Source organism: Buceros rhinoceros, unplaced genomic scaffold (genome assembly GCF_000710305.1).
Source record: "Buceros rhinoceros silvestris isolate BGI_N320 unplaced genomic scaffold, ASM71030v1 scaffold34287, whole genome shotgun sequence".
Lineage (NCBI taxonomy): Eukaryota > Metazoa > Chordata > Aves > Bucerotiformes > Bucerotidae > Buceros > Buceros rhinoceros.
In genome coordinates this window covers 4,079-15,250 of record NW_010422172.1, presented here as the reverse complement: position 1 = coordinate 15,250, position 11,172 = coordinate 4,079, and the positions used below count along the sequence as shown (strand labels likewise).

The 11,172-nt window shown below is 49.4% G+C and overlaps 1 protein-coding gene across 1 annotated transcript in view; it reads left to right on the top strand.

Moving 5' to 3' along the window:
* The first annotated feature begins 8,947 nt into the window (after window positions 1-8,947).
* The window catches only part of MED26 (mediator complex subunit 26), a 3,781-nt gene continuing 1,556 nt past the window's right edge, over window positions 8,948-11,172 (top strand). The window contains exons 1-3 of the mRNA XM_010139947.1: window positions 8,948-9,178; window positions 9,516-9,590; window positions 10,926-11,168. Coding sequence (XP_010138249.1) covers window positions 8,948-9,178; window positions 9,516-9,590; window positions 10,926-11,168 — 549 coding nt within the window. The remainder of the gene's footprint in view (window positions 9,179-9,515; window positions 9,591-10,925; window positions 11,169-11,172) is intronic.

The following is an 11,172-nucleotide window of genomic DNA, read 5'->3' as shown; positions in this document are numbered from 1 at the left end:
TGAGTGTTTGTTTCAGCAGCAGTGACAATTTAAATAACACCCACTTCTTATTCCTGCTCCACACGCCCATTTTATGTGTGCTGGTGCAACTATTTGCAGGATCACGTGGAGAACTGAACTGGGGAACTGATCAGGGTTTAAAGAAGACAAGATGTCTTTTTTTCCCAGGTAGCTTTTGATGTAGCTCGATTACCTGGTAGAACTTCTGGTGCATCACAGATGGTACTGGCATAGGGTTGGCAGCAGAACTGGGTGCTGAAGTGTTTAAACACGTACAGGAGCTGCGAAGCGGTGTGCCCTTTGCTTCCTCCCACAGCCCTGCTGCCTTAGCAGGCTGGCGGGGTCCTGCAGGAGAGCGGGGGGTGTCACCTGTAAAAGTTAACCACCCTGGCTGGGCTTTTTGAGATGAGAGCAGATGCCTTGTGGTCAAGTTCCACTCGCAGAGGCTTTGTTGTCACTGTTGCTCACATGTGGTTCAAGAATGTCTGGAGCTGGACCCGTGCTTGTTGTGATGCAGCAAGCAGAGGCTGGGCATGTGCTCCTGGAGAAGCTTCTTCATGGGTAGCCAGGGGGGTGCTCCTGACTAGGGAGCTTTGCAGCTCAGGAGTAAACCACCTCTTCCAGTAAAGGCTGTGTGGCTAACGCTCCAAACAATCAAAAAGTGCCTTGGCTTAGCCTAGACTCGCGTGCTTACACCAGCTGAAACTGCCAGCGGAGCCGCACCCGGCGGGAGAGCTGCTGTGATCCCCATCCACTTCCCCACCTCCAGCTGCACATTCCTGTCCCCTCCCTCACACTGGGCCAGCCAAGGAACTCACCGGGCCAAACCCCACCTGAAAGGGGGCTTGTCTGGGGCCTCTCTGTGCCTGGGCTCTTTGGGGGCTGGGGGAGGTGGCAGTTTTGGCACAAAGCAGTGGCTGGGGCAGCGTGCGTGGCGAGGAGAGGTGACGGTGCAGTAGTGGCAGCCCCAGTACAAGCTCGAGCTGTTGCAGAGCAGCCCCCTCTGCCCAAGCACGCCTCAGCTGCTCAGGTCGTTCCATTGTGGGGATCAGGCTTTTCAAATCCAAGAATAAAATTTTGCAGCAAGTAGCCGTCTGCACGCACTGCAGACAGACCCTTGGTGAGGAACAAACACTTGATTGCTCAGAGGCTGGAGGGAGGAATCGCTGGAAGGGAAGTAACTCATCTCACACATTTTTCTTGATGTAACCATGAAGCAGTTTACTGAGGGGAAGAACCAACTTTTGGTAGGTAGAATAAACATCAGGAATAATCTCTGGCAGTCACTGCGAACCACAGCCTGGAAAAGGCAGCTGCTGTGTAAGGTGTGTGTCCTTCCAGGAGAGCTTCACCAAAACAAACTGCCCAGCCAGCAAAGAACCCAAGGTCATGGTTTCCCGCATTGCTCTGACTTGGGGCAGCTCTGTTCCACGGCGCTGCTGCCCCTCGGAGCCTGCATTAAGCCGTCTCGGTGGACGCTGGCACAGGGTTAACCCAGGGGAGCCGGGAGCTGAGGCAGCTGGGCCGGGGGAGCTGGAGCAGCTCCTGCTGCCGGGGCGCTGCAGCCTGACACTGCTGTGGGTGGGAGGAAGAAACTCGCTGTCGAAAGCTCCCAAGTGGGGAGAGATCCGGTCTGTCTTAGAAACTGTGAAGAGCTTCAGCTTAGCCCGTGTTTCAGAAGTCTGGACCGGGGACAGAAGCCCCAGTTTGTCATTTGTTTGGGCTCTGTGGGTCAGCTGAGAGTGAGCCCAGTTGAGCAGTGCGCAGGGTGTGGGCTGTGGCCTCTCTTCAGGGTTTTTGGTATGGCCATATGACAACAGCGCTGTCACTCCTACCTCTGGCTGCTGATCAAAGTGGCTTCAGAGGAGCTGAAGCTTTTTCTCCCAGTACCCTGTCGGGGAGAGCCCTTCCCACTTTCCTCAAGGAGTTGACAAGTGGAATTTTAGTTTTTGAGGAACCACAGAAGTTTCAGGATCTGGAAAGAAGGAGCTGATTCTGCCTGCTGTGGAAATGTGATGTTAATTAAGAAGCACTTCTGTAAAGGTATCGTTACTCCACTGTATTAGTTTTGGAGTTCAAATTTGAGTCAGCGTAGTATTTATAAATAGACCCCCTGCCATGTCTGTTCTGGCTGATAACACTTTACTGCTATCTTGACTCACCCCGTCTGTGCTTGGTGATAACTTCAAATAAACTTTCATCGGTCTGTATAACATACGGTGTGGGCACTTGCTCTTTAAAGAACTATTTAAGGTAAATACAAGCACCTCACATTCAGTTTAATGTAGATGGAGGTTTGTTTACTCAGTATTCTAACAGCTAAATTGTTCCTTCTGCAGGTAATTCATGCTTTCAGTGTTGGGAACAATATTTAAGAGCCAGCAAATTGCTTTAATTTGAGGCGCAATCTGCTAAACTGCGCAGCATGTCGGTGTTTTCTGGGGCATGGCTTTCACGGGGCAGCGGTGCATGCTTAAGTGTGATTGTTAAAATCAAAGTATACAATTTTCAGCATGTCCAAACAGTCGGTGGTAGAAATTTCTGTTGAGGAATCACTGGAAGTAAAAAGTAATTAGTTCTGTTTTACTGAACAAAGCGGTTTTCGAACACAGCAGTTGGGGAGGAGAGGAATCCTACGTCCAAGTCTGGCGGTAGCGTTCAGCAACATACTCAGCCGGGTGTGTTTGGAAACTTCGTGCTGTAAAGATGATCGTGCAGAGGTGGAAGTCTTGTCTGAGTGACAGCCAGCACTTCCGTGGAGCCGTGTTCTCACGTACTGTGCTGGTGCAGAACCAGCTTGCCGAGTGTCACGATTATACTGCATGTCTGAATAGATTTGATGGTTTTTTGAGGAGTGTAGAACTGCTGAAGGTGGAGGAAGGAGCCTGGGTTCTCCCAGGGTGGTGATGCACATTCATAACTTGTCCTCAGTGAACAAGCTTCCAGCTCCTCCACAACCAGCACCGCGTTCGTGCAGCCCGCTGTGGCTGGAGCGGAGCCCTTTGAGCTGGCTGGTCAGTGGGAACCCTCCGTGTGCAGCGGGGACAAACCGCGAGGGAAGGAACACGGAATTTCTGTGTCTGGATGCGAGTTATCGCTATGAAAGTTCCAGAAGACGTTATACCTCAGTGTTGTAGTTTATCCTGGGAGAAAGTGCGGTTGAGCACAGCGGGGTGGCAGAGGAGGAGGTGGTGTTCCAGATGCGCTTGCAGAGCTGGGGGACCTGCAGCCCCTAAGAGTCCGACTGCACCAGCAAAACTCGGTCTCGGTTGCCAGGTGGGTAAGAGTTTCAGTTTATCACAGTTTGAGCTACTGGGTTTTGACTTTGTGTGGTACTTTTTTCAGTGGGCTTTTTAAGACAGGCTGCCAAGGGGTTTAAAGGGCCAGTGGGACTTTCTGAAGTGGGAAGCATGAAGTTTTTTGCTACTAGATTAGAAATAACCAGCACCAGATTGGAGCATCCTGAGTGTTCTGTGTTTAAATCTAAATAAAATGCTGATGGGGTACTGGGCTCTTTTGTCCTGTGGTGATCACACTGGGTGATCAGAGCTGAGCTGGTCTTAAAGCCAAGTAGCCCTCCAAGGCTAAGGCCGGAGATGAAAGGTGGTGTCCTGCATCCCCGGGAGGAAGAGGGATTTTCCAGCCGAAGACAGAGAACTCATTTTGTTTCCAAGTAGCTGCTAATGGTTGTGCAGCTGAATGGAATGGCCCCAGCATCCTCCACTGGCTGGGGGGGTCAGCGCTGTCCCACGGGTTCTGTCCTCCAAGGACCTGCACAGTCTTCAGAGCGGGAGGTGTTTGGAAATGGGTGACTGGTAGCAGCATTTCTGTTAGAATTCGGTGAGCAGTAATTCTAGGAGATGAGTAAATTGACTTCATTTGGTTTTTTACACATCTGTAAACCTTCTCTAGGGCAGGTGCTGTGCAGTACCTTCTCTTGCAAGGGAGCGGTGCCTTCTCTCCACAGCTGCTCTTTAAAACTTCCCCAATTCTTCTCAGGTTTTGTGAACAAATACTCTCGCGTAAATTCTCCTGAGCAGTCACGCAAGCACCTCGCGCTTCAGTGTGGACAGTTAATAAATTCCACAGGGCACGGGGCACTTGCCTTGGTGCCTTTATCATTGAAGAAATCAGCTGAGAAGCTTCTCCAGCATTTTGGAAAAAGCCGCCCCTTTAGAAGTGCACCGATACTGTGATAAGTGGTTTTATTTTATAAGAGTGAAAAGTTTCTATTGTGGTGGCATTAGTGGGACAGTGGGTCAGATCCAAACTGCTCTGGATAGGTGCTCCATGGGATGGGAAATGTGGAATTTCAGAACTTCAGAAAGCTCTTGGCCCTTCTCTTCAAGTCCTTAAACAGACGTCGTGTAATTTGAAATCTCCAGTGGTTCTCTGGAGTTCAGGAACATGAAGCAGGTGATTGCAGAACGGTTCTGTCCAGGTGATGCCTTCAGGCGTCTCATTCTCACGATCTGGTTCGGTGTCTGACTTTGCCCTTACTGTAACGCAGGCAGAGGACAGCAGCGAGTTCAGGTGAAGTGGGGAGCTGCCGGGCTGGCACCCGCCCTCCTGTCCTGTGTTCCCGCTCGGCGTTGCTTCACTTCCCTGAGTAACTGCAGACAAAGTACAGACCTGGGGCTGAGTGATCTCTCCCTACCGCAGAAAGCACCGAGATCATGATAAATCAGGAGGGGTGATTTTTAGGCTGAATTTCCTGTATATTCTGCCTGAATAATCAAGAAATTCTGTTTCTCTCTTGTCAAAGCACAACAACCTCACTTTATGGCACTCTAAATTTTTAAGCAATAATTTTGAACTTCAGTTCATGGCTTATAATAAATGGTAACTACCAAGATTCACCTGGTTAAGTATTGTACAGCCGGTGGAGGAGTATCGCTGTCCCGTATACAATGAAACTGTAGGTGGGGAGATGTCCTTGGGACACTGCCCTCAGGACAGCTGATTTGGAAGTGCCGAGTTTAAGTCCTTTCTGATGCAGACTGTAGTGGCTATGGAAACTATTGGAGTGGGTGGGGAGCTCTCTGGTTATTGCTAATGTGTGACCACCAGCACGTGTCTCGCTGCCCATTCATCCAGCGAGCATGACCACAGCCAATCACCGTTGTCTGTCAAGTATCAGTGGGGAGGTATCTGGGTGATGTTAATTTACCATTAAATACAGCCTAAGTACAGATAGAATGTATGCAAATAGGTTTGACTCTCCAAATTAGTCCTGGCAATTTGAAGGGCAGCGGTGCCGTGCCCAGCCACCCTTCCGACGGTTCTGGGAGTCAAGGAGCGTTTCTTCTACCTGTTGTTTTGCAGCACAAATTTCTGGTCAAAGCATGAAATCCACTTGGATTTCTCTGTCGTAGAAGATCCTCTCAGTGGATGGCTTTGAACCCAGATCATTGATTCCTTCACGTTTAAAGATCTGCTTTAATAAATGCTATGGGAAAACTCGCTGCCACCTTAAAGAATCTCTCTCGTACTATGGAACATTTGAACTCTGCTCAGCAAACTGACTTTCAAACATTTTTAATAATTATGGACAAAGCAGCGCATGGTCAGCTCTGGGGTGTGCCGTGTCGGTGACTAGGATCTCGTGTGCCCCATCTTCAGACAACATCGTGTCCTGGTGGGGAAGGGGAAGCTGTTAACAGATGAGCTGCAAGGGAGGTGAACTAAATCCCGGTTCTGACTGTGGTCTGTACCTTTGGAAGAAGGGCGTTACAGCGGACTGTCGATGATCTGTGTTATGCTACTGCAGTTCCTTTGTTTGTAGAAAAGTGTCTATGACTGGGGACTCTCAACATACTAGGCCGAGTTTCAGTACCCCTTGGTAACGTCTGAAGGTACTAATGTGACCCACATGGATGACGATAGTGTGTCAAAAGGTGCCTTTTAGTGCTGTTCAGTGAACTCTGTGCAATAGATTAGAGCGACCCTTTCTAGCCAGAATGCAGCAGGACAGGAGTGTGCTCGGGGACTTCCACTGCAGGTGTCTGTAGCTGTGCTACTCACTCTAAGGTTTTCGTGTCACGAGGAAAGAGCTGCTCCTTCTCCAGGCCAGTGGAACCAAGTGTCTCAGCATCATCGTCGTGGCTAACTCAGATCTGGTGTATCATCTGCTGGGGTCAAGGTCCTCGTTTTGTGTTTCCTATCTGGGCTGGTCCGTCGATGAAGGATGGCAATCAAAGCGTAACGGTTGAATGTCTAGTCCAACATGAGCCGTGTCCCGGCCCTTCCACCTCCCCGGCACGTGGAAACAGCGATTCCAGCTCAAGTGCGGATTCTGAGTTTGCTGTTTCCAACTCTCCTGGGGAAGGTGACGGGGAGCAGCTCTACAGTCAACTTTTTATCCTTCTGAACTGCTGCGTAACACTTACCCTAAAGTTAGTTACTGAATTGTTATCCATTTATGAAAACTAAAATAGGATTAAGATGGCAGTTAAAAGACGGAAATTAAGCTGCTCGATCTTTTCCAGAGGCTTCAGAAACTCGTGCCTTTGTCCAAGGCTGTAGTAAAAACATTTACTACTATTGAGTGCTTAACTTGGAGAAGATCTCGGATACCAGTAGTAAGCTCCGGAGTGTGGTGAATGACTTAAGGAGGCTTGCATGGAATAAATAAGATTTGTTTTCTGTGCCTGTCGTTAGGGCTGGCTGGAAAGGATTATCGCAGATGTTCTCCAGCAAACTTCAGAGTGAATTAGTCCGCGTGCCAGTCAGCCTCCACAACACGGGAATGGCAGGAGATCGTTTGAAAAGCTGCGTAAATTATTCCGAGCAGTTTTCTGCGCACTTTGAAACGCGAGGTCCTGGGGTTGCTTCAGGGAAGTTCTGGTTTTGGGGTGGTGGTAACGGGTGGCAGTGCAAGCAAAGGCGAATAGAAACTAAAGTGACCTGCAAGTTCCTGAGACGCTGACTTACGCAATTGCGCGTCGGAGGAGAGGGAGGTTGCCAAACTCCCTCCTCCCGCTCTGCCTATCTGCTGTGTAGCCAATGAGTGTTTTTCATAGCAGTTTGCATGGTTAAATTATCCTCTCTGGAGCTGCTCAAAGTAGGTTCATGTCCTGGTAGGTTTTGTAACTTCAGTCTCATGTCAGTTATGTGACAATATGTTAATTTTATTAAGCCAGTAGCCGATGGCTTGGGGTGCGGGTACTGGTGTGCAGTACTGGTGTGCTGCTGTCACCAGCACAGGTGTCTCCACCTGGGATGGATGAGACTTGGGGCGTTTTGGGGAGGTCACTCTGTTTTCATCAGTGTTTAACTCTACCAAGAAATTTCACAGTCTCTGTTATTTTGAAATAGGTGAATATCACTTTTATTATGAGCTTCTCTTTATGGCAGTTTGGGTGAAGCATTCCAAGAAAACGACACGAAACTGCGGGGGGAGGGCAGAAGTGTTGCGGAACCTGCCTGAACGTTTTAGTTTAAGAGCCGCGCTGCGCTGCAGGTGAAAAAGAAGGAAAAAATGAGAGGAGCTTCCTGCAGTGGATCTTGAGCGTGAGCCCTCGTGCTCCTTGCTTCAGTGCAGCAGCCGGTTTTCGCTTGGTGACAGACGCATGAAGGATCTGAAACGGGTGTTCTGAGTGTGAGCCAAGTGGAGGGATCAGCACAGGCGGAGCGGTGGGAGGCTGCTTTCGCTGTCTGTAACTGGCACCCTGTGTCCCTCAAAGGAGGGGGTGAAGTAGCTGTCAGTCGTGGTGTGGCCCTGGTCCCCGGCAGGCGATTTGGCATTTGGGGACACCCATCCCTGTGGAGTTGGGTATGTTGAACAAAGGCAGAGCTGTTACTGGAAATTCCCAGAGCAGCTTCATCTTCCTGTAGGTGTGGATATACAGAGCGTATCACTTTCCCCATCCTGACCTTTTGACAGACTAATGATCCTTTTTTGCCATCAGTTTGTCATTTAGATAATTAATATTTGGGGATTACCAGTAACTGCAAAAATAATTGTATCAGTTAGTGGTGTGTGCAGCAGAGCCTTTTTGCGCTCTGGTAGTTCACAGTCTAAAATATGTGTTGGGAAGGAGAGTATCATGTTTTGCAAGTCTAAAAATGTTTGTCTGGAAACTCCCAGAACTGAGCGTTAGCTATTTAAATATCTGCAGCGGCACCCTAGTTCAGTGCAGAAAAGACCGTGACAAATAAATTCATCTTTAGTCCAAAGCTGGTTTTACAACCCCTGAGAGTTCTAATCATCCGAAGCCTAGGTAGACTTTGAACATAAGCTTGATAAAAGTAAATCTAAATTCCGGCAGAGTGTTTCGTGGCTGACAGCTTTATCCAGGTATCTCCAGCGAGAAGCAATCCTGCCGTACGGGAACAAATTGTCTAGGCACGAGGTTTTCTGCAAGGAAGAGACTTCAGCTCCTGAGTCTCCTCTTGTATCTCAAAGGAAGGGTAGAGCTGGCCTGGAAAAGCAAATTCTTACAAACGTACAGTCTCTTAACATGATGAGTCTTGCAGGTGAGCTGGGTGGGCAGGGCCACCTCACCGTGCTCCTGATAAGACTTCAGGGTAATGCGGGATGGGATCCCTGCGGAGGTTCTTGCTGCGAGATTTTTCTGAGGTGCAGTTCACCTCCAGCTGAGTCACAAATGCAGTTAAGCAATAATAGTGACTGTGATTCAAGTTTTCCTTCGCTCATCTTTGAAATCTATCAGGAAAGGTGAATTAGAAATGCCCGGGTTTGGTGCTGTTAACACCAGGTGACGGAGATCTCTGGGTGGTCTGGGGTTCACCTAGAAATCATTCCAATCGCTCTTGTGCTGAACATCTGCAGATTGTGGAACTGCTTTTGCATGGCCTTTGCTCCTGGGTACCGACGCGTGGCAGTGAAGCCCATCAGAAAATCTGATACGCGCTTTGTGCAGATAACATGGGTTTCTGCGGTTCCTCTCACCGCCTGCCAGCTGAGGAAACCGGCTCTGGAGCGATGGCGGCGGTGGAGGAGCCGCGGCTGCATCCCGGGCCTGGCGCTGGGCGATGGGCTGAGGACACCTACTGGGCACAGCACTTGCTTCCTCAGCTCTTGCACTTGGAGGAGTTTGTAGCTGGGTCTTCCGACTCCTGGGGCGTAGCTACCGGGAGCATCGATACTCTGAACAAAACTGTAGAACGGTGTAAATCTAAAGCGGTGCCTGAAGAAGTGAATGCAAGGTCCGTGGTTTGACTCGCGGCTCTTCTCGGGCCTCTTGGCTCTCGTGAGCCGGTTCCTTGGGTGGGGGTCCGGAACATTACCAGTAAGTCACTCTGGTTTTATTGCCCATGTTTCTTTCAGTTTTACATTAGCGTGTGTTTGTTACAGCTCCTGCAGTTCCCAACTAGGTCACGGAGTGTCCTTGTCCCTGTTCCGTGAACAGCCAGCTCCCTGAAGCCAGACAGCGTGATAGCAATTTCGTGTGTAGTGCTTCCAGCAATTAGAAAATGCGAGGTCCTAAATTACCCTCGATAACAAAGACCTGTACGTGAAACATGAAGTGACTTTGTCTTCCTTGTTGCAGATCCATAACATGGTGGCAGTGCTGGAAGTGATCTCCAGCCTGGAGAAATATCCCATTACCAAAGAGGCACTCGAGGTACGTCTCCCTCTGAACATCGCTTGGGTTTTCAGTAGAAAAGGACTGTCCCTGCCTGTCTGATTTCCATGAGAGCCTTTCCTGAAGCAGCAGATGCCTGCTGAGGACTCGCAGTGCAGACACTCTCTTGTCCCTCTGGCGCTGCTGCTGATGTCTCGGTGCGCACAGGGATCCTGCAGCAGCGCTCTGTGCAGGGCGCTGCGGTAATCGTTACTTGCTCCTGATTAATTCTGTGGCGTTCACCGGCATCACTCCGCTTGCTGAAGTGCCGGTCACCTCTTTACATGTTTGGTGACCAAGAACCAAAGAATCTGCAGTAGGAATGTAGTTACTCCCTGTCTGTAAGACTGATCCTCAGTGGAGCAGGTTTTGATGCTGGTGGAGTTGGGGAGATTCGGGGTGAGAAAAGCTGAAGTGCCGGGTGGGAGAGCTGCAGCCCCGCTGGCCGCCCTTGGCAACAGGGGCCAAAGGAGTTGTTACGGCTATAAAATTAGTTACAAAATGTTATAAAATCTCGTTTGATCTGTTACTGGAATGATCGGTGTTACTTGCTCGTAACTGTCGCTCGGTTATAACTCCAGCTGTACTTCAGCGTCTGTATCGCCACACGTTGGGTATTGCTCTCACGGCCTGGGCTGGGTTTCCTTTGAATGTTTCTCTAAAGTACTCTGACTTGTGGAAGAATTCTTTGTTTTCAAATGTGTGTTGGGAACAATCAAACACTTCACTTCCACTTATGAAACCACTCTGGGACACCCCAGGAATGCTTGTTTAAATCGGGCTTTCATACCCTTTCGAGATCCTGGGGAGCAAAGGAAGAAGGTAGGACAGAGTCGCATCCTGGCTAGTCAGGTTTGTGAAACAGATTTTTACCATCAACTATTACTGCAACAGGCGAGGAATCTGGAATTCTTTTCTTTTGCCTCTTTCTGCAGATTTTACACTTTTATTGTGATAAAGATGCACCTTTTCTGCCTTGGGTGCTGCATTTCCTCTCAAATCTGAGCTTGCACCTTTAGTCTCGAGATTCTTGCTGATGAAAGAATTCCTTCCTGATGTTTTTCGCAGCAAGTGGCTCTGGTGCTTTAGCCAGCCAGTAGACGGGCTGCCTCGAAACCTGCAGTGGGTGTAGGTTTCGCACCTACACCTACGGTGGTGCGTGGCAGAGCACTGGAGCAACTGGACTAATCCTTTCCAGAAAGATTAACTCACACTTAAACCCTCAGTGGTTCTAACCAGGTGCTCCCCAGGGTAAGCATTCTGCAGCAGAAATGTACCTTCCGAGTTCTGTTGAGAGTGGTACCCCTTTGTAAAACAACGTTCCTTTCTTTATAGGAAACGAGACTTGGGAGGCTTATCAATGAGGTGAGGAAGAAGACATCCAATGAGGAACTTGCCAAACGTGCCAAGAAATTGTTGCGGAATTGGCAAAAGCTGATAGAACCTGTAACCCAGAATGAACCGGTGCCAAGGGGGTTGCCGAATCCACCCGGATCAGCAAATGGTGGTGCTCACAACTGCAAACCAGAAGCGCAGCTTCCTGCTGTGGCTGGGTCAAAACCGATACGCGCAGTTAAAAGAA